The 24,449-nt window shown below is 43.0% G+C and overlaps 1 protein-coding gene across 2 annotated transcripts in view; it reads right to left on the bottom strand.

The window, feature by feature from the left end:
* The window catches only part of LOC110529831 (ankyrin-3), a 165,430-nt gene extending 141,984 nt beyond the window's left edge, over nucleotides 1–23,446 (bottom strand). Inside the window, exon 1 of one of the 2 annotated variants that reach the window (XM_036985839.1) lies at nucleotides 22,811–23,446. In XM_036985839.1, coding sequence (XP_036841734.1) covers nucleotides 22,811–22,876 — 66 coding nt within the window. In that variant the 5' untranslated portion in view covers nucleotides 22,877–23,446. Of the gene's footprint in view, nucleotides 1–7,168; nucleotides 7,284–22,810 lie in introns of those variants that run through there. The other variant, XM_036985833.1, reaches the window with a different exon arrangement.
* Nucleotides 23,447–24,449: the final 1,003 nt, after the last annotated feature.

Below are 24,449 nucleotides of genomic sequence, written 5' to 3' on the forward strand. Positions count from 1 at the left end.
TGTCAATTAGGTTAGTATTGTGGAGTAACTACAATGTTGTTGATCCATCATCAGTTATCTCCTCTCACAGAAATTAAACTGTTTTAAAGTCACCATTGGCTTTAATGTGAAATTCCTGAGCGGGTTCCTTCCTCTCTGGCATCTGAGTTAGGAAGGACACCTGTGTCTTTGTAGTGACTGGGTGTATTGATACACCAATCAATGCCTTCACCATGCTCAAAGGGATATTCAATGCTTGCTTTTCTATTTTACCCATCTACCAATAGGTGCCCTTTTTTGTGAGGCATTGAAAAACCTTACTGGTCTTTGTGGTTGAATCTGTATATGAAATTCACTGCTTAACTGTGGGACCTTACAGATAATTGTAAGTGTGGGGTACAGAGATGAGGTAGTTATTCAAAAATCCTGTTAAACACTATTACTGCACATAGTGAGTCCATGCAACTTATTATGTGACTTGTTAAGCAATTCTTTAGTGCTGAACTTATTGGCACAGCAGTCTAAGGCACTGCAGCTCAGTGCTAGAGGCGTCACTACAGACCCTGGTTCGATTCCAGGCTGTATCACAACCGGCCGTGATTGAGAGTCGCATAGGGCGCACAACTGGCCCAGCAACTTGCCAAGTTAAATAAATAAAGGTTACATTGAGGCTTGCCATAAGAAAGGGGTTGAATACTTATTGACTCAAGACATTTCAGCTGAATTATTTTGATTAATTTGTCAAAATTTCGAAAAACATGAGTCCACATAGACTTTATGGGGTATTGTATATAGCAAGTGTTAAATAAATCTCAGTTTAATACATTTTAAAATTCAGGATGAAAATGTCATTTGAAATAAGTCAAGGGGTGTGAATACTTTCTGAAGGCACAGTATATACATTCTGTTTGTCTGTGAAAATGACCGGCCGACATATCGACTCTCAGACTGTCAGCATCCAGGATCAGAACTAACAGTTGTATAGCCAAGGAATAATTCACGAGAATGACCAAATGTACACATTGGTGGATGTTCTAAGAGAATTAGTATACCTGGATACGTAATACCTGGAGCTCAGCACTGTTAGATCAATGAGATGAAACAAGTACTCATCTTCAAAAGAAGAGTTTTAAAAATGTATTATTCTGGCAAGTTTCAGACTGAGAAACTATAGTCTTAACACCTTTTTTTTTTAAATCTAGAACCTAAAACGGTTCTTTGCCTGTCCCATAGGAGAATCCTTTGAAGAACCCTTTTAGGTTCGAGGTAGAACCCTCTTGGGTTCCATGTAAAAACCCTTTCCACAGAGGGTTCTACATGGAACCAAAAATAGTTATCTTAAGGAGACAGACGAAGAACCCTTTTGGAACCCGTTTTTCTAAGAGTAGTCAGTGCAAAGGGCTCTTGAAGCATTATTACCATCAAAAGATGTGTTAAGAAGATATTGGAGATGTGTAACATAACATGTGTAACATAACAGCAGGTGATCTTAGGTGATCTTTAGTTGTACATGACACGGAATTCACTTATTTATTTGCAACAGCCGCAGACAATCTGAAAACCCAGATGCTCCTCTGCTGTAGTCAACAGGACTGATGGGGGGAATAAGTCATAGCCTAGCTGTGAATGATTTCTGTTACTATCCACATCCTACTCCTGTGGGTGGAATGAGTCAATAGGAAGAGAAGAACAACTGAAGCAGCACAGTTTGTCTTTTGACAGTGGATGGTGGGTCATACTGTCTAATGGGTTTGGTGAAAAACCTTTCCCGTTTGTAGATGTTTTCCCCCTAGCGCAGCCAGGCTTCTGTATGATGCTATAGGATCCCAAGGGATAGTCAATGAATAACAAAACATGGAATTGTTCCTCGATTAAAGCGTTTCTTCAAAAAGCTCATGTCTGGCCCATATAAATGACACATCCATTGCTGCTAGCTGTGCATGGTAGGTAATTGTGTCTGTTTCACATGAAAATGGCAAAAGAATAAAACATGTCACGGTCGAATTCCAATTCAAACGCAGGTTTATTTAACGGTTCCTACTGCAGTGAAACAGAGGTTCATTACCAATACCTTGGATCATTATAAAGTAACCCGGCTATAATCTGTCACCACCTGAATGCATAAAACATGAGACAACATAAAATAGGCTGAGATAAAGTGGTAGTCAACCGCAAGTCATCTACACGACTTTTATTTCCATATGGCACAGAAGTAATGTGTTGGGTCCAATTAAATCAGAGCCTACTGTCCAGGACAGGCTCTCAGACCAGGAAGAGATGATTCAGATGAGAAACCATCAGAGTGCATTAAAACCCAAGTCATTTCCAGTAGTCATGTCCTAATGACGATCATAAAGTAGATTGTCTGATTGCTTTTCGACTAGAGTCGGAACCACAAAAGGACAAAAGCTGTGAGACAAGGAGCTCAAGGTTTTTTCATAGAGAGAGCGAGAGATGGAGGAAGAGAGAGCGAGAGATGGAGGAAGAGAGAGCGAAAGATGGAGGAAGAGAGAGCGAGAGAGGAGAGAGCGGAGGCAAGCTAAATATGGACCAAATGGCCACTGGGGTGTGAGGGGTGCGATGGGGAGGTTGAAGGGTATAGTGGTTAGAGTGGAGTACAGTAGAGAGGTGGGTCACAACCCCCGCCACTCCAGCCACTCACGACAGATGACCAACACCCCAGCGGACCGCTGTTCACGTCTGCACTCAGGAACCTCACGGAGAGCATATCTCCATGGTGACTTGTCTCTATGACGAGAGTCACCAAACAAACTGTCACAAAACCCCAGAGTCACTGTAGGGACCAGACACTGTCACCAGGATACTCCGGAACCTACTCACAAAGAAGCAGCAGGCAAACAATGGTTGCCATGACAATCCAAGCCCGAATTGGCCATTACCGCCTCCGCTCCACTGTGTGGAATCCATATTAAAACTGACCGTAGTCCAGTCTATCTATCCATTACCACCTCCGCTCCACTGTGTGGAATCCATATTAAAACTGACCGTAGTCCAGTCTATCTATCCATTACCGCCTCCGCTCCACTGTGTGGAATCCATATTAAAACTGACCGTAGTCCAGTCTATCCATCCAGTGGATGTAGAAATACAGCTAGTGTTCCTCAACAATCAACAAGACATCTGTTACGCAAATAACTTTCTGGAAAATATTTATTTTGAGTAAACCAAAAACATTTCAGACAATCAATTCATACAGTAGAATACCGTTGATCAAACAAGCCTTTGGACACAGTCAAGCTGTAGGGCACAGTTTATTGCAAAGGGGAGGATGTATGCTGTGCAAATGCATTCCTTTTGAATTGATAACTATCGTTGGTAGCTACATGACATAATGTAAAACCGTGTCGATTTTAGCCACGCTGTTCTGGGTTTTGGATGCTCATCAAACACAAGAACCTTCCTCCCTGCATACTGTGTGTAGCAAAAGCCACCAGCGCCATATGCCCATCACTGGGTTGCAATGCCATATGTCTTTTGCTGCTGGTGTAATGCTTTCTCTGTGCCAATCATCTTGCTTGTGGATGGGACACTTCATTCGTACGGTGTGGTCACGAGTTCAGAATGGTGTGTGTGTCTGAATGTGTTTCAAATTGTAAGCACCTACACTTATTTGACAAATGTACGTGGAAGCATGTGCTCATGTTTATGCAGGTGCTTGTGCATGATTGCAGACAGACTAGTTTGTGAGAGTGTGCGGTTGTGAAAATGTCAGAGCGTATGTGTAAGTGCGGGCGTACCCTTACCAAACCTATTACTCTTATAAGCGTGCTTAAGCCAGTGGCCAGTGGAATATCCTGAGTGTCGAGTTTCCCATCACGATGGGCTCACAGAGGGGTGCCAAGTCCTGAGAGCTTGGGGAGCCTCTCGCACTCCCTCCCCTCTAAAGTACCACTCCCGTCCTGTCCCTTATTAGTGTATCAGCAAACAGCTGGGCAGCACTGTAGGGACATAGAGAACTCCTGAACCACACACCCACACACACACACACACACACACACACACACACACATTTACTCCTCTCCATAAAGGAAAGCTCTGCTCCCATTAAGGGTGTGTTGGGTGGGGTGATGTTATTGGACTAAGAGTTGAAAGCAGAAGTTGGGAGTACCTAAAGATTTCACTTTGGCCCCAAATTTGCAGTAGGAGAACGAGGATCTTAATTGAGTCGTCACTCTGTGTGTTAGTCTTTGGCAGATGACATGCAGGTAGACACCACTCAAACTCATCTAAAATACAGCCAGGCAGTAACTCCTGCAACCTTCAACCCAACTAGCGCCATGTCAAGTCTTCCAAGGCTTCATAAGATGCCTGTACTCTAGTTTCTGTTCACATAGGACAGCCTATGGCATGCAGGTTTAGTTTTCACTGACTGGCAAGAAGGACACATTGGCCATCCAAGGCTGGCTGTAGTTTTTCCACTACTACGTTAGCTCTTACGTTGACAGGGATAAGGTTACACGGTCCAATGAATGATATCGCATACAAAAATGCATTCCAATATTGTAACAGGTTCTTTGAAAAAAATGCATTTGTTCCCATAACACACTACAATCAAGCCCAACGTTTAAGAAGGGTAAGGTTATGCATACCCTATGTGATAAACATTCTAACACACCCCCTCTTTCTCATATTCACACTAAGACGGAGATAAGAGGAGAGACAAGAGGTGGCATAAATGTCGTGCCCTCTCCTCCAGACTCAGGGACTTGACACGCCTCGCATGAACTCTAGCCCCTGTCCTACACAGCCCTACATGGAGGCAGAGCTGAGCCATGGATGAGGGCCATATTTATATAACACACACAAACATCAGAGTGTGTGTGTGTGTCAGTCAATCAACACTACTCAGATGAAGGGAAAATGCAATTAATGCCAGTTGCAGCTGTAATCCACACAAACTGAATTGATGCAACTGTAGCTGATACGGATCCATTATGCCTCTTCCTGCCCTTATAATTCATATAGACGACAAATGAGAATGTCCTAAATTGTAACAGTTAATCATGTAAATTCAATTTTGAGAAGTTAATCCAGCTGTATCGCAAAGTCATGCAACGGTGTGTGTGCCTTAAAATCTTCACTGCCTTTCTGCCTCTGATCGAACAGGCAGGGCTTCTTTTCGCCTCAAGACCTTGCATCAACATAGAGGTCTATTCTAATGAAATACAGGGCGATGCACTTGTGGGTACAAGTACAGTAATCATGCATCAATCAGCACGGACGGCTATGCTTAGAATTACCGTGGTATGAATTGTATCAGCAATTGTTACCTGACTATCCTGTTCCTTGACGATTGAAAACTGATAAACAAGACTCCTAATCAGGGAGTCTGCTGATTGGATAAACTCCCAGCATGCACTTTGGTAACTAATTATGGATCTCCACACAGACAACTTCCTTAATCGAGAAAAACACAGTGAGGAGTGCCAGACATGAGATCTTCAGAAATGACTGCAAATCAGCATAGCCTCTTCTCTGAGGTCTACAAGAAACACATTGCTGTCAATTCTACTTTAGTTTTCACATTACGTGGATCTGAAAACGGACCTAAAGTAAACATCAGTCGATCAAAAATTTGTGATCGATGCATCCCAGCTAGCACATAACGGTTTGTTATTTTGCATACAACTTTCTGGGAATGGAATAGGGCTGAGTTACCCAAAAGCATCGTAGCACTACGATCATCTTTCGTCCAGTCCATTTAGTTTAAATGGAATTAAGATGATCTTAGTGCTACGATGCTTTTGGGAAACTCAGCCCTGGATAGTTGCTTGACTTTGGAAAATTCTCAGCACATTTAAGGAACTTAGCTAAATATTATAATTTTCTTGATTTCATTACTTAAAAAGAACGTTTCCTAAAAGTTCAAAACACTGTTACATTTCATTTCAATTATGGTAATGTTATAGGAACGTTCTCCAACTGGTTTGACATTGGGAATGTTCTCAAATAGTTAAGAGAACATCAAGAAACAAGGTTCTTCATTTGGAAATTTCAGTACTTCAGCATACAGGTTACCTCATGGTTCTATTTAAAGTAATGTTCTCAAATTGTACCAAGAACTTTAGTAACATTCAGAGAACATTCTATTACCGGTCAGGAAACTTATAGTGTCACTACCTGAATGGGAAATGAAAAACATACGTTCCCACAACTTCCAAGGATCCAAATGTGCTAGCTGGGCTATCACAGCAACAACATTAAACCAAGTCATACATCAATGAGATGCAATCATCTTCTCCATCTCTGAAACACAATATCCCAGAAAGAAGATGCAGGCACTTATCAATGTTCCCTACAAGCCTTATAGCGCTGAGATGAGATCCAGGGCGAACCTCATAAGCAACACCCTTCCTCATCCCCTCCCTTTCCTCACTCCATCCCCCCTCTCTTACTCCTTTCAAATGCTGCTACTTCAGTCACACATAAATGGACATTTCAAATGTCACTCCAGTGGAGTCATTGTGGGGGTGGGGGATAAGACCCCCCGCCGCTCTCATTCTCCCACCCCCACATGAAAGCTGTCATCATCTCCACCTCAACGCTGAGATAACATTTGGGCACCGATGCGTATATCACTCTAAATCCCCATAACCGCAGCCACCCTGGCTGTCTCTTCACCTTCTCCACTGACCCCATACTGTCATTGCTACTCAGGCAGAGGGGAAATGAAAAGCTGAGAGGTCAAAGCTTAGCATTCAAACACAGATCCACAGAGGAATCTCATTGGTTCTTCTACCGTTGAGTATGGCCTCTAGATAAACTAACAACAGAAAGGGAGAATTTCTGTTCGGGAATAGAATCTGAAAAGATAAGACAATAATCTAACATCCCCTACAACAGTATCAGACATATCAGAACAGAAAAGCAACAGCAACGTTTGTAAGACCTACAAGGCTACAAACAGAACAATAGCCTAACCTGGAAGGTCTACACAACTATGGCATTATGGAAAAAGCAGGCTGTTCAGCACACTTTAGCAACAAGTGACATAAGGGTTACAGTGAGTTAATCACCCAACAGCTCAGATAATCTAGTTAGGAGATCAACTAATGAGCTTCACCCTGAAAGGATGCAACCCATGAGACAACAGTGGGTCAGATGAATGAAGCAATGGGCAGTAGGGGGATAAAATACATTAATTAATATAACAAATCAGTTGACCCACCTGTTTATCTACTAAAAGGAGATGTTGAGAAATAGTAAAACAGTTTGAATCCATGCGCCGTGTTTCGCTCTGTGAATTCATATCAAATTGAGGTTAGGCTACCTGTAGTTTACACCGACGTTCTGCGTGCGCTTGCTTTGGTCTGGAGGGGTCAGCGCGCCTGGCGCGGTCTCCTAGGCAACTGACAGGGGCGCGCAGGCACAGAGCCGCAAATAGAAGACAGAAGAGTAGACTACCTCAATGGCAGGCTACTGAGCTACAAAAAACACATTCACACATATTTGGCACACATTCTTAGCTAAACCTACCAGATTTAAAAACATCTGAAATGCATCTGCCCGGCTGCCAGTCATTTTAATCTCCTGTGATTACAGATTTGTTTTAAAGAGTCTGTTCTTAATCTTAGTCTTAAAGACAAACGGACTTTTCCAGTGTGTTTGGCATTTTTCAGCGACAGACATTGATATTGGAACTACACTCATGTCTGAGATTTCCAGCATTTGAGTTCTGTTAGAAGATTAAATGGATTCATCTGTGCTGAGACACAGTCAGAGAGACACACTGGCTGGCTGGCATGATAAAGGATTCTTTGCCTGTGTTTCTCTGCCATGACTGTCTGTCTACACAGAGATTAAATAAAGAGCACTGTTGCTTATTAACATTCAACATTATGTTAAGGTATTTTTGTCTGCTCCAGAGTTGAGACTGATGCGTATAGTTATAGTTGACATGTGCTTTCAGTTAGAAATGAAGAAGGTGCCATTTGGGGAGGTTGGTTGGTTCAGAGATGACTTATCCAACTCAAACAGGCTGTTAATGGGGTTATGCCATTGCAATGAGACACTCCCACATTGATTAGTGCTTTGAGCTGAACTATCATTATCTGGGTCATAGAGAGAGACTTCCCTCGTCAACAGCAGGAGAGCCCATTCTCTGTCTGACCCAAATCACTCCTCAAGCTATTCACTTCATTTTAATTAAGGGCTCATTTAACACACACAGTGTGCACCCTCTCAGCACATAGACACTCACATGAACAGGCACACACATTTGTAAATACACAATCATACTTTCACACACTCTTGGGAGCTTGTTAAAGCAGATTTCCAGGAAATGCTCCAGATGCAGGGTTCAGTGGCGCGTCTCCAGGAGAGGAAATAGATGTAGAGTCGGACATAACAGCAAGTGTTCATTGCTTCCGCTCAGGCTTTAAAGCTATCAACACACTCAGGGGGGTACCTCTCTTTCTCTCTCTTTCTTTCTCTCTTTTTCGCTCTCCCTCTCTCTCTCTCTCGCTCTCTCTTTCTCTCTCTCTCGCTCTCTCTGCCTCTCTCTCTCTCTCTCTCTCTCTCTCTTGCTCTCTCTGTCTCTCTCACTCTCTAGGCCACTGATCCTACTTGTTGGCAGGCAGAGGATAATGAAGGCTTTGATGTACAGACGTGTGCCAGTGTGTGCTGTACATGTGTACAAAGAGGGAGGATTGTGTGTAGAATCTCTACCCGCCTCAAATAAAATAAAATGTCATTTTATTTGTCACATGTGCCAAGTACAATAGGTGTAAACCTTACAGTGAAATGCTTACTTACAAGCCCTTAACCAACTGTGCAGTTTTTAAGAAAAATAAGAGTTAAGAAAAATATTCAGTAAATAAACTAAAGTAAAAAATAAAAGATCAACAATAAAATAACAATAACGAGACTATATACAGGAGGTACCAGTACCGAGTCAATGTGCGGGGGTACAGGTTAATCGATGTAATTGAGGTAATATGTACATGTAGGTAATGGTAAGCTACAATGCATAGATAATAAACAGCGAGTAGCAGCAGCGTAAAAAAAAGTCTGGGTAGCTATTTGATTAGCTGTTCAGCAGTCTTACGCCTTGGGGGTAGAAGCTGTTTAGAAGCCTTTTGGACCTAGACTTGGCGCTCCAGTACCGCTTGCCGTGTGGTAGCAGAGAGAACAGTCTATGACTAGGGTGGCTGGAGTATCCTGCCTTCTGACTTCACTTGTCTGTCACCCAGTCATCAGTAAGTAAGAGATTGACAGATAGAGCAGAAAGGTAAACAAAGCAAGAGACGTATGGAGTGATAGAGGGAGAAAGGACCATATGCAAGAGAGACAGTGAGAGGGATGATGAGGGAGAGTGAGAACCCATGTGAGAACCGCTGAATGTTCCGCCGCTCTTTTATCTGTCAATGTGAGTAGGGCAGAGGCACTCTGATGGGTGATAGATGAAGTGTTTGCTTCTAATCCAGCTTCATTCCTTACACTACAACTACCATGACCCTGACTCATAACACTATGCTGGTTCATTAGTGCACTACTCAGAGCAGAGCGATACATGGTCCCATATAAATAAATCAATTATACTGTATTTCTATGACATGGTCTATACATAAGATGTGAAGCAACCTGCCCCTTATTTCCCCACACAGTGAATGAGGGTATAGGTTTAGATGATTGTTTTTACTGTATTCAGTGAAAGGCCAAAGATAAGTGGTGAGAAGGGCTTTAAGATAAGATTTGACAATATTCGTAAGGCGTCAGCTGTTATCCATGTCTTTTTTTCTTCCTTTGAAAGAGTCAACTCTAAGAATTTGTTTGGAGAAATCTAATTCTATCACATAACCTGTTCTGTCAGGCTCATTCTGGGGTTGCCTTTATCCACAGTGAAACAGTGTTTGTGTGATCTCCTGATACTCAGCAGCACACTCAACTGGGACCTAACCGTCTCTCTATAGAAAATCTCCTGATACTCAGCAGCACACTCAACTGGGACCTAACCGTCTCTCTATAGAAAATCTCCTGATACTCAGCAGCACACTCAACTGGGACCTAACCGTCTCTCTATAGAAAATCTCCTGATACTCAGCAGCACACTCAACTAGGACCTAACCGTCTCTCTATAGAAAATCTCCTGATACTCAGCAGCACACTCAACTGGGACCTAACCGTCTCTCTATAGAAAATCTCCTGATACTCAGCAGCACACTCAACTGGGACCTAACCGTCTCTCTATAGAAAATCTCCTGATACTCAGCAGCACACTCAACTGGGACCTAACCGTCTCTCTATAGAAAATCTCCTGATACTCAGCAGCACACTCAACTGGGACCTAACCGTCTCTCTATAGAAAATCTGACATTTGTTCGGCTCTTCAGACAGTGTTCCTTAATTCAAATGATCAGCAGCTCGACAGCTCTAATTAGCTGGCATTATAGTTAGAATAATAAGGTAAATCCCCACTATGGAAGCTGGATCCACTCTCCTCCTTTATCCCTGGAAAGACCAGAGTATATCCCCTCCCAAACAGACTGAGAGGATGATGGAAGAGTTCAGATAGCATTATGGAATAGACAGACATTTTTACAAAGCACCCACTAAAAGGACACATTTCCTTGTCTGAAGATCTGATTATATCTGCCTAGGTTCTTTGCATAAACCCAACTTAAAACTGATTTTAAAGTGAGCAGAATTCATGCTAACTCAATTTCCTCTCTGGCTGTCTCAGTATCAGTACCATCTCATTACATTACCAATTCACAGGACGAAGCCCCATCAATAGCAATGTGGTTTTCAGCTAATCGCAGCTGTGGCTTGGATTACAAAACCACCCATTATTGCAATTATTTCCTTAAACCAAGATATCCAAAACATATCACATAGAGGTTTCTCTGACATATTATTCCTTTACATTATTTATTTGCACATGTCTAGATATACAGTACTTGACTCAATAGAATAGGTATAAGATAAGCTTGGTTGTAGTGTAATAGAGAAAGAGAGAGAGAGAGTGTGTGTGTGTGTGTGTGTGTGTGTATGTGAGTGCATGCGTGTATGGGATGGTTCTCACAGTCGTGGCTGTATTGTGCACTGTTGGGGTTTCAGCCTCCGGACAGTGATCTTGGGCTGTGCTGACTTTGCCGGTCTAGTAAGTGTGTTATTAAGTGCTCAGACTTGGAGCCTGTAGAATTCCACTAGTAAAGTGTTCGTGTCTGAAGAATCTAGAGGGAGAGATCCAAATATATTTTGTACTTGCACGTGCACACACACACACACACACACACACACACACACACACACACACACACACACACACCCAGAGTCAAATCCCAGCAGATACATAGCCTCCACAGCAGTACTCCTAGCTGACTGTATTTCATCATGTGGACTCTGACTTTCAGAGTTGATCACATCTTCCCACACAGCTTTATGTAACACCTTTTCGATGTGGTAATTCCAGAGATCAGAGATTTCCATTGTGTTTCCTCTGTGTTATATTGAAGAGGGTGATTATTAAGCTATGTGTTGTGGTTGTCTCCTCCCTGAATGCACTTATTTTTGTAAATCACACTGGACAAGAAGGTCTTCTAAATGCAAAGACCTCTCCCCATGTTCCCACTCAGGTTTTTACACTTGTTACTCAGCCACACTGACACCTCTCACTTTTTTGTTGTCCCCATTGACCAACCGCCTCTGCCCAGAGTCTGGAGAGCCACCCATCAGATCTGGAGCGCTTCTGGAGCTCTACCAGGTTCATAGACGGGCACCACCAGGATCTCCCTTTGGCCTGCCTGTGGAAAGGGATAGCCTCTGCCTTAGGGGAAAGGTCACCTGTCTAATGCAGATCCAGGATCAGTTTATCCTACCCAAATCCCAATCCCAATAAGAGATGACATCCAGAGCTGACCTTGCCGGTCTAAGAAGTGATCAGTATCCTGAGGGGGGAAAAGGCCACCATTCTCTTCCAAACTGAGCTTTGCTGCTGCTCCTATCTGCTGAGATTTATTCATGACACAAATGGATAAGAGCCTCCCTCCCTCCCCCACCAGTTCTCACCCATCCACTCTACCCTCCCGGCCTCCATTATATCATCTTCAGACCCCTCTGATGTTTCCTCCAACCCTCCCTCCCTGTTCTCTCCGCTCGCATTAATCACATATCATTAAAGGGATACTTCAGGATTTTGTCAATGAGACCCTTTATCTACTTATCCAGAGTCAGATTTTTTATGTCTCTGCATGCAGTTTGAAGGAAGTTGCTAACTAGTGCTAGCACAATTGCAAACTAGCATTAGCGCAATGAGTGGAAGTCTATGGGTATCTGCAACCGTACTAGCAGATACCCATAGACCTCCAGTCATTGTGCTACAGATACCCATAGACTTCCACTCATTGCGCTAATGCTAGTTTGAAATTGTGCTAACAATACTTAGCAACTTACTTTATACTGGACCCACAGACACATTTTTTTTATAAATGACTTAATCTGACTCTGGGGAAGAAGATGAAGGGCCTCATTGCCAAAATCCCAAAGTATCCCTTTAAGTGTCAGAGAGAATTCATTTTCACTGTATGTGTGTGTGAGGCACAACTCAGGACATTTGGTGCAACAAGCTACGATGGCTGCTCTGGTTGCTCTGGCTTCAGCTTGGCTTTCTGTCTTCAATTAGTGTCTGGCTGAGGGATTGGCCGGGCTAATGCCTTCCTGCCGGCACCCTGGCCTGTTCTATATGTAGGGTAATAGGGGGCATCTCCACCCCGAGATGAAACTGTATCTATGAGTCTGTAAGATCACAGACGTAGTGAACACTGACAGAAGACGCCAACATGCAACATGCATCCATATTTGTTAAGTAGGATAGATCTATGGTGTGCTCTTTGTACCTAGAAAAGTGGCCTCTTGCTTTTGATGCCTGTCTCTCTGACACACACACACATATAAATAGAGAAGCACACACCCTCACACTCCTCACAGTCCTCACAGTCCTCACACTCCTCACAGTCCTCACACTCCTCCCACTCCTCACAGTTCTCACAATACTCACAGTCCTCACACTCCGCACAGTCCTCACAGCAAACAAACACACGCATACAACACTCACGCATGTACACATGCTCGCGGCACACTACATGCACACCACATGCACGCACACGTGCATTTACACCCACTGTTGATTTGCTTTCTGGGGTATCTCGTTAACAGTCTCACACAGTCTTGGTGGGAGGTTGTTACACTCCACACTCCTATTGACCACAGGCTCCAGAAATGTGTCACTGACAACAACAACTAACTACCAAACTAGCCCTCTACAAACCCCCCAAAGCCCTCCCTGGCCTAGCCTTCTATCCCTGCAGTAATTTCACACCCCCTCCGACTGAGACTACCCCCGTCCAACCTCGACTACTCCTCTTCAAAAAGGCTGCTTTTTTGTCACACAAAACAGGCTTATAAAATAAACTGAAGGAGAAGTACTCAGTGATCTATTCTGTGATTGAGCCTTTAGTTCAGTATTGCATGTTTCTACTGTTTAAAACAGATTTGTAATGGTACGTTTTTTTGCAAAACACTCTTACAGAAGCAATATAATCTCAAATTTGTTGCTGAGAAAAGAGGGAAGTAATGACAGAACAGAACCAACCGTCTCTGGGTTCCTCATTAAAGCCTATGGTGGGGGAATGGACTATCCCAGGCTCAAAGGAAAATCTGATGAATCACATCTATATGCTAAAAGCATGTCAGCATAGAGTGGATGTAGCGCACTGTGTTCACCCTAACCCTGAACCTATCACTCTGATTTCTCATTTCATTTCTCCACCATCTCTGCTTACCAGAGAACTCACTTTCTCTCTCACCCTGTTTCTCATTCCTCTATTAGCTATGTAAGTGAACTTTTGGATCTGCCAATCGAATATCCATTTCCTTTTAAAGAATATTAAAGACACAGACACACACACACACACACACACACACATTCTATTATGAATAGTGAGGTGAAGATAATTGTAATGCATGAGTGAGTGTGTGTGTCTGTGAACCCAGGCCAAACACAGTGTTGGGTAAAGTAGCTGAATCAGTGAAGGCTCAGTGTGGCTCTTCAAAACGGTCACTTAGACTACACCATAAATTATGACAAGGGGCACCTCCTCTCCTGTTCTACTCAGTTTTCAGAGAGCTAAAAATATCATAACAGCATCACTACTGCCAGTCTGCAATAATAACACTATGAATATTGTGACATTACTGTGTCATTAGCTGGTCATGGCATTGCTCTGTATAAAATCCAATGGGAATTTGAATCGCATGACTGAGGAGTTTTTTTTTTAGGTGTGAGTATCGACCTCTCACTATCTTTCCACTTTCTAATTCAACTTCTGAACTCACATTCTCTCACGGCTTCCTTTCTCTCTATATGCTGACATCCCTCTCTGCTTAAGATGTTCTCTTTCTCTCCCTATCCCCCCCTCGCTCTCTCTCGCTCTCTCTCTGTCTGTATGCTTGTCTCTCGCTCTTTCTGTCCCTACTTTCCTTCCTCCACCATTTCTCTCTCCCTCACTGTGTGGGAGCTGGCTGTCCCAGGTGATGTTATTCCCTGTGGGGTCATGTTACATCGCTGTCACCCCCAGATCTACGTCCCTTGGGAGCACTGGGACATTTAAATGCTCTTCCAGACCACATTCTCCACCCCCAGCCCCCTGTCTCAGGAGCAGCCTATCGGGTTCCTACTCCGACACCAGAGAGCCTGGGAAAAACGCTGTGGCTCCAAGCAGAGACGTGACGTGATGTTCTGGAGTGTTTTGGGGATCCACCGGGATTACAGCCATCCTTCAACCTGAGGACCGAGCGAAGGGACCTGTCTGGCTTGGCCTAGTCGGCAAAGAGCTTCCCCCAGGGAAGAGTTGCGAGATTATAGCTACAGTCCTATATTACTCCTATATTAACCAAATGTGCTCTTCCCCAAAAGAGGGGGGCATAGAGTGTTGGAAGCAATTATTTAAAAAAAGCATAGGTTGACTAATATCATGACATACATTGCTCCCTGCTAAATTATACTGAAGCTGAAATTATTCACTGTCAATGTACAGCGTTTAATAAATTATTTTTGGTAGAGCTCAGTATATTCTTTTCAATAGCTTTTACAGTTGCCATGGTGACACTCAGGAGAGCTTAAAGAAGATCTCAGACTTGATAAAAGGGTTTTTGCGTCCTGGTGACTCAGACCAGGACTGACAGTTCTTTGGAGTCGATGAGGTGGCAGGCGGAGTGAGCAAGAAGCAAGACATTGAACATGAAGACATTTTTGTAGAATGATCTTATGGAGGCAATGCCAGAGGTTCAGCAACACTGCCAAAGGACCACATACAGATATAGGATCTTAATTTGATCACCCTGTTGCAGGAGAACTTTCATGGTTTGAGGTTTTTAAAGGCTTCTGAAGTTTGTAATTTCACACTCAATTATCCCTTACAAAAAATGTATCAACCCCTACAAAAATATCAGTTCATTATTATCCACACAATAGTTCCTATTTCCTGTTGCTGTAGGATTATTTTCCTGCTGTAGCAAACTGGTTAAAATAAAGATCCTACATCTGTAAAGAGCTTTCTAGAATAGGCTCAAAGACATCAAAGCCTGAGCCAGAACAGGTTGAAATGTGGGCCTTTCAGTTGCCTTGTGGCCCTCGGATTTGGAAAGCATTCAGCAACATTTCAGGGGATACCTTGACTCAGCATTAATGTTTTGTGACCATGCACAAAGAGAGGAACAGAAAGACACCGGTTTCTATTGAGCTGAGTACAAGCTGGTACACTCACTCTCTCAGGTGCTGACCATGAAACTCACAAAAGGGTGACATTTTCTCAGAATTGTTCTACACTGATGGAGAAGAGAACGGAGACCAGGTTAAAAAGGTGGACTGTTGTGGGTGGAAGACACCTGTTCCTGGAATTCCTGGTTCATTACATCTGATATTGTATGTGCTTGGATACCTACACTCTTAGAAAAAAAGGTGCCATCTAGAACCAAAAAAGTCCCCATAGGATAACCCTTTGAATAACCCTTTTTGGTTCCAGGTAGAACCCTTTTGGTTCCAGGTAGAACTCTTTTGGGTTCCATGTAGAACCCTTTCCACAGAGGGTTCTAGATGGAACCCAAAAGAGTTATACCTGGAACCAAAAAAGGTTATACATGGAATCAAAAAGTGTTCTCATATGGGGACATCCAAAGAACCCTTTTGCAACCCTTTTTTCTAAGAGTGTCTGATATGTGTCTCTGTGCATATGTGTATGTTTGTGTGTGACAATAATCATATTTCTGGTCCAGGGGTTTGGTTTCTAGAGCTACCAGCGACAGCGCCTCATGCTCACTTCCTACCCTAAAGGCCTGGGGTGCAGGAGAAGGAAAGAGCCATCCTGCTGATCTAGAATTGGTTTACATCAACAGCGGAAAATGGCACTAATGCCATTGGGTGGGGGTCAGGCTAATGTTGATTTATTTAACTCCCCCTACCTCGCTTCAGAGAAACGCTTCCACAACCATGGCAACAGACCCACACACCGTGACGATGATTTAGTGCCAGTTTGCTGCTGTATAAATACTCTCTCTCTCTCTCTTTCTCTCTCACTCTCTCTCTCTCTCTCTATGCTCTCTTTCTCTCACTCTATTTCACTCTCTCATATGATCTTGCTGTCCTCCTCTCTCTCTCTCTCTTTCTCTCTCTCTCCATGTAATGTGCGTTATGTCTGTCTATCTCTGTCTCTCTCCATGCTCTGCCTTCCTTCTCGTTCTCTCGCTGTGGGAGACGGATACAGTTCATTTGTGTCTGATTTTCTTCTGACTGGCTGACAGGTTGATCCCTCTGCCCTCTCCCCAGGGCATGCAGCTGTGCTGGGGCCCATCTGCCTGGAGGAGCACAAGGAAGATCCCAGAAGAAGATGCGTGTGTGTGTGTGTCTGCGTGCACACGTTTAAGGACGGTGGTGTATGATTATCATGCCACACCCATGAGCTTAAAAAATGTGAGGTGGAGGGGTGACGTAGGAGAAGGAAAAGGAAAATCTCTCACACACACCAACAATGTTTTCCCACAACATTACTAACATTACACATTAAAACAAAATATTAATTTGATACATCAGTATGTCACAGTGCGCACACACACACACCCCCTCACTTTGTTTCTTCTATTCCCATTGGTCTGGGCTACTCTCTCGTCTTGTCTTTCTCTCTGTCTCTCTCTTACACACACATACACACACACATCCTGCTCCTCTTGATATACTTTCTAATCTAAAGCGTAAACCTATTCCGCTTAAGGATACACTCTGTGCCAGGTCCATTAACTTAATCTAGAATAAAAAACACAGACTGGTACTTCAACGTATTGCATGGGAGAATTCTGTCAGCACTTTCAGAAAGACTGTGTTGTTATCGACAATGCTCTGATATGGGATTATATCACCAATCTTCTAAACACAGGGCTCTTAGTCACTGTCAGAGTTATTTCACTAAGACAAATACCAGAGCACTGCACTATCAGTCCCGTTGCCACGGAGCAAGGCATTGGGCCATCATTTAAAACAAAAGATGGAAGAAAGAAATGGCAAAACTCTACAGAGTAATTCCAGTCCCCTACATCATATTTGTCCTTCCTAAATAAACCAATGCCTCACCTTTGACCTCACAAAATAACATAATTTTGTCTCACATAGATAAACATATTTCCAAGTGTCACTACCTTTGTCAAAGTCAGACAATAACCAACCATACAGCATGATTGTTAGTCGCTTTGGATAAAAGCGTCTGCTAAATGGCATTTATTATTATATTATTATTATTATATTATTAACATACACTGAGTATACCAAGCATTAGGAACACCTTTCTAGTACTGAGTTGCAGAAGTTTAGCATCACAGAGTTGGGTCATTGCCATGACAACGGAGACAGACAGATTACCTGCTGTCCCCTCTTGCAATGTGAGGTGACAGGCCAGGATATCCCCACTGTCCTCCAATGATAGGAGCTGTGTCTGGAGCAAACCCACAGCTGTATGTACATCCTTCACCTATGTACAGTATATTTACATGAACAAATACATTGAATATACTTTGAATAAATGCTAACTAGATGCTGAAGAAGGGAGGAGTATCATATTAGTAATCTTCATTTATCAATCACATTATTTTACTGTATACTGACGTTCTCTCCAGGATCCTACATCATTTGAATGACAGGCATTAGGATCTGAAGCTGCACACAAACACAGACACAAATTACATTTCAGTTTGATTTATAACATTTCCGTAATCGTCGAAGTCAGCAGCCTTCGTTTAAAATATACTGTACTTGATTGCATCCTTGAATATTTCCCATCAGGAGTCTCATGAAATATATATTTGGCCTGATCGCTACAGGGTTGACTAGAACACCGGCCCCCTCTGCTCACTCTCCCTCTACTCACTCTCGCCCTCTATATCCCTCGCTCTCTGAACAGTAGTTGCCATGGCTACAATCATTAACACATCTGGCATGCTTATCTGCTGCTCACACACACTTTAACATTCCATCAGAGGTATACATTTGTATGCATATGGCAGAGAAGGTATTCTCAGTATCATGCCCTCATCAGAGATCGTTCACCAGTAGTTGTACTGATTATCCTCCCAATGGTAGAGCCTATTTGTGGATCCTGAGGTGTGAGGTAACTAATGTTGACAATGTTCTAGATTTAGGTCCTGATGTTATCAATGCTGTACTGGATGTTTGCTTGTACCATAGAATACATTGGGAGCACAGGAGGTTGGTGGGACGTTAATTGGGGAGGATGGGCTTGTGCTAATGGCTAGAGCGGAATGAGTAAAATGGTATCAAATACATCAAACATAACATTTCCATGTGATTGATGCCATTCCATTTCCTCCGTTTCAGCCATTATTATGAGCCATCCTCCCCTCAGCAGCCTCCACTGATTTGGAGTGACGGGTCTGGTTAGATGCAGTAGGGGAGGTAGTCTGGGCAGTGGCGATTTTAGCATGTTTTAGCATCTTGGTGGGGCAAAAAAGAAAAGTGGGATGCATGCCAGCAAAGCCACTACACAACACAACACAAAAATACATTAATTGCACTTTAACAGTAACAAACGGTGTCCACAAACGACCTACATAAAGCTGTCCCAAAAGCAGTCCCAACATCTTACCGCTTCTACAGTTGGCTATCAGCGAAGCCTTGTCTGTTCATTCAGCCTAATTTACTGCCTTTTAAAAAAACAGAATTCAGAATTCAGAACATGGGCCGTTCTTACAGTGCTCTACCCTGTACACCAAATCAGAACCATAGGATAAATAAAGGGGGCATATAAGCAGACAATGAAAGCTCTAACAATAATCAATGATTACATTTCTCTAAAACAGGTTATAGGCTACATGTGCACCACCAAGTCAGAACAGTAGGCAAAATTAATAGGGGTAAATTATTAGGGTGAGGCACATGGGCAACTAACATCTTACTACACAACAAGCACGTTTTATTATTTTCTTAGCTACCATATACGTATCTCCTTGGCATATTTAATTATTTATGCAACAGCATACAATACATTTTTGTACTCACCCTGTTGTGCTGTGCTCACTTGAACAGGAAGGTTGCATGGCAGTCCTTCGTGGGCAAATTTTGTAATCAAAACAACTGGGAACTTGGAAAAAAAACAAGGTTGAATCATGATGACGTCATTGATCTTCAGGTCGTAGCTCTAGAAAGAGGCCGGATTTACAATTCTGAGTTGGATAACCGTACAAAATGTATTTTCCCAGTCGGAGCTCGTTTATTCCCGTCTCCCAGTTGTCTTGAACTCACTGAAGTCAAGTTTTCGCAGTTCCGAGTTAACAGTTGTTTTGACAGCATGGCTAATGTTGAATGCTTATAATTTTAAACTTGGAAAAGATCCCCTTAATCCCAGATTTGGGACCAAACAGCCACTCCACTGAATAGCAGGCTAGTGATTGCTTTACAATGCTTGCAGTTAGCCACTGTCACTGATTCCTTCCAAACCACTCATAGTTGATTTTGCGATTTCCAACTTGTTGTGTAATGTTTATGTCCAATGGCCAATGAGCACCGATACGTTTTATCTATAATTTCTCTTCATTATTTATCTTTATATGAAAAGGATTAAAAATTATTTGCCAGTAGATTGTCGACTTGATTCATGATGATGACTGCTAGCTAAGATTTAGGAAGTATGATGTTGACATGATCAGTCCAATCAAAGCTACTGTACATAACATGATTTGACGTCATTTTATCTGTGGACAATGACCTTGAGCCTTATTGGATGGGCATTTCTAATGTAACTCTATGGCAGCACCCAAGGGACTAGAATTTTCGAGCTCTACCCTTAGACTTGGTGGTGATGTAGTGTCCCCATGAGTGACAGAACACTGAGCCAATCACAGTGCAATGCTCCATATTTTCTACCACAGAAAGCACTGAGCTAGGCTGACACACCTGCATTTTGGAGCTGCCTTGTTAAAAAAAAAAAAAAAGAGAGACCATGTTTGTATGCGGCTTTATTAACTCAATTATATATATTTTTTTTTTACATTGTTTGCAAACTGATATGTGACACATATTAATGCCAAAATAACATGCAAAACAGGCAAGACCAAAAACTATATTTAAAAAAATAAAAAGTATTTATTGTGGGGCTCAAAATATGTGGGGCTCTGCCTCACCTGCCCTGAATGACTGGTCGCCACTGAGTTTGGGTAACAGTTTTAGCTAACATTCCACTCCTTGCCACTCCTTTCATTTGCCAAAGAGGCTGACCTTTCGGCAATCTCAGTCTCTTTGGCAAATGACAGGAGTGGCAAGGAGTGGAATGCAGTAGCTGAATAGAGACGCCAACCTAGCTATAAGGGAGGTGCTCGTGTCTCCAAAGCACTACTGACATGCATAGTTGGCAAGAAGTAAAAGGCTTTCCTAGCCATAGAACACCACACTTACAGAAAAACCTAATGAATTTCACATGTGGAGTGTTCCAAAACCACATGAATTTCACATGTGAAGTGTTCCAAAAACACATGTTTTCATGTGATCAAATCAAATCAAGCTTTATTTATACGGCACATTTCAGACATGGAATGCAACGCAATATGTTTCACAGGAAAAACAACTCATCAAAGTTTTTATTTTCATAGTTTTTTTATATTTAGTACACAACAAACATAAGAGGATAAGAAACTAAACAATAACAATAAAAACGGAACGAAATCATGTGTTTTTCCTGTGAGGGCAGTATTTCCTGTGATGATTACTACACATTACATCACTGCTTATGTGAAACAAATCAAATACCTGGCCAGAGGAATTTAGGCAGACAAGCCATCTGTTCTTTTGGTTGAAAGTTTTGTGGTACATTTATGAAATTCAAAAGGGAGAGGTTATAGTTCTCCTGTGATTCAGTTGTGTAACCAGCTTTTTCACATTCTGTGCTTTAGAAACCCTTTGAGCTGTGGCCATTGATTTTTTACAAATTGAGGCCCTGTGTGTGTGTGTGTGTGTGTGTGTGTGTGTGTGTGTGTGTGTGTGTGTGTGTGTGTGTGTGTGTGTGTGTGTGTGTGAGTGTGCAATTGATATGCGCATCCTAGAGGGAGCAAGAAGAATGCCAGCCGAATTTTGTTCCCATGTGGCTGCATGTATTTTGGGGACAAAAACAACAATTTGATTTTTGATTAAAACAAAGCAGAGTGATATCAGTTCTCACATCACACACTAAGAGATATTGGGGGGCAACAAAGGAACTTACTTCATCCCAGTATCAGCCATGGCCCTGCCAAAAGATTCATACCAACACAATTATCCCAACCTGATAACCCTGCCCGGTCCCCTGTTCAAAGCCATACCCTCAAAGCTTCCCTAATCCTCTAGCCTTTCCCCTATCCTGGTCTCCAGTCACCTGCCTCCGGCCCCGGGCCAAGGCCTCCTCTCTGTCCTGCCCTGTAGGGATCAGTGGAACCTGCTGCATCCTATTTATCATGGGCTTACCCCATTGACAAAACAACAGAGCCCCAGGAGCACAGCACAGCACAGCACTTAGTACTGCTTACAAACACACATACACACACACACTCACAAAAACATATTGTTTTTCATGACAGGAACACTGTGCTGTGCCTAAGAACACCTTTAATCCAAAGGCTTGATCACGGCCTCTGGGGACAGAAGGACAGTGTCAGAAGTACAGCAGTGGACTCACATTGACGCTGTTGAAGAGCAACAACAACAGATGCTTCCCTACACCCAAACCCTGAGGCTGTCCCTACCCCTTCATCCTTACAGTGGCTGCTTAGGTAATAATGAGGCTGCTTTAGATCATCAGGTGCACTGGAAATACCAGAGCAACCAGTGGTCACGATGAGTGATTTGTGAGTCAGACCTTTCATGATGGCTTTGCATTCCTGGTGAGTCAAATACACACTACAACAAACACACACACACACACACACACACACAAAAACAATTATATGCAGAACTGCTTTGTACAATATGTTCTGTTGTTGAATAAGTCTATGTATTTATTAACATTTTATGATCTCTGCATTGAAGAAACAAGAAACAAACAAAGTATTTTTCCATTCTCCAAATGTCTAACCAAAGTTAACGTGCAGGAACACGCGTGAAGACACACACACCATCCTACTTGAGGCTTGTTTTATTATGAAACATACCACTTTGATCTCTTTAAACTTACTCTAAAATCCCAGACAAACAACTAGCAGGAGTCATTTGTGTAAACCAACCACTGCATACAAACACATTTCACAGCTTTTACAAAGACAACCAAAAGCTGGTTCCTTTACATACCTTTTTGCCTTTCTTCTTACGATGCGCTGGTTTGCCAGTGGTTTTATCTTTAGCTTCCTCACTCATCTTGGGACTAAAGATTTTCTGATCAGTTTTTATTCCAACATGTACAGTAGTGCTTCGGCAGTGGTGTTGCTTTCAGTGGTGATAAAGTCTCAAACCAATATAAAAGTCCATTTAAAAAGGGCTGTTCCACTGAGAGAGAGAGTGGACTGGAGAGGCTCACACACACACATACACTCACACACTCACACTCACACTCACACTCACACTGAGGTCCACTCGAACCGCTTTGCCGCGCGAACAGTGCCTCTCTCCAACACACTCAGAGGCAGGGTGTGGAAGCAGGAGAAAGAAAGGCAGGAGGAGGACGAGGGGGAGGAGGAAGAAGAGTAAGAGTAGGATGTGGATGTTGATGAAGGAAGACAGAAAGCCAAGAGGTAGAATCAAGGAAAAGAGTATATTCCTTTAAAGGTAAATAATCCTGTGGGTTGTTGGATCTAGTGCTGCCTATCTGACAGTAGACCCAGTAGCCTCCAACTCCCTTCTAGTCTGACTGAAGCTGATGGAGAAACTGATGGAGGGTGAGGGAGAGTGAGAGAGAGAAAGGGAGAGAGAGAGAGAGAGAGAAAGGGAGAGAGAGAAAGGGAGAGAGAGAGAGAGAGATGGGTGAGGGAGTGAGGGAGTTAGTGAGAGACAGAGAGCTCACGCAAGAGAGAGAGAAGTGGGGGCGTGATCCACACAGTTACAGAGAGAGAGAACAGTGAGAGAGAGAGAGAGAGAGAGGACAGAGAGCTAAACAAAGCTACACAGAGAACACAGAGAGCCAAATGATCAGTGGACGGTTGACTCCAGCGTTGAGTGCTTCCTGAGCGGTAAGAGGCTGCTTATGTTGTTCCCAGACGGGGCTGCGATATCAAATGAGAACCCTGCTCCTTTGGCAGGCTGGGGAGAGAGGAGTGAGAAGCGGATCATTAACATGACGCATCAGGTCCTTCCAGAAAAGGAAGTCTCCCCACACCCTGTGCCAGCAGGATCAGCTTACTGAGGAGAGCACTGGAGAGAGAGACAGCCCACCCTCTCTCAGACCACAACAGGAGGCAATGTTCATATAACAAAACATCTTGAGAGAGAGGGAGAGACAGAGAGAGAGAGTGAAAGAGAAAGAAAGAGGGGCTGCACCCTCTTAACCTCAAGAAAGCCATATTTGAGCAGTTAAACATCTAATAAGACAGGAGAAACGGAGAGAAAGAAGAAAACAAAGTCCCAGGTAACAGAGAAATAAAGAGCGTGATGAGAGAAAAGGTAGGTTAGAAAAATACACACAGGCTCAGAGGAGAGTGAAAGTGACAGTGGGAGAGAAAAGGAGAGAGAGAGAGAGAGGGAGAGAGAGAAAGAGAGAGAGAGAGAGAGAGAGAGAGAGAGAGAGAGAGAGAGAGAGAGAGAGAGAGAGAGAGATAGCAAGAGAGATAGGTTTGTTGTGATTGTTCTCCTTCAGTGGGCAGTAAACAGCAGGTTCATTATTCTGGGTTGTGACTCTACTACAGTCTCCACCAGCCATGCTCCCCTAATCACAAACACTACACCAGCAGAGGGAGTGTGCCAACACTGAGCTGCCATCCCTCAACAACAACACCAG

Source organism: Oncorhynchus mykiss, chromosome 1 (assembly GCF_013265735.2).
Source record: "Oncorhynchus mykiss isolate Arlee chromosome 1, USDA_OmykA_1.1, whole genome shotgun sequence".
Classification (NCBI taxonomy): Eukaryota; Metazoa; Chordata; class Actinopteri; order Salmoniformes; family Salmonidae; genus Oncorhynchus; species Oncorhynchus mykiss.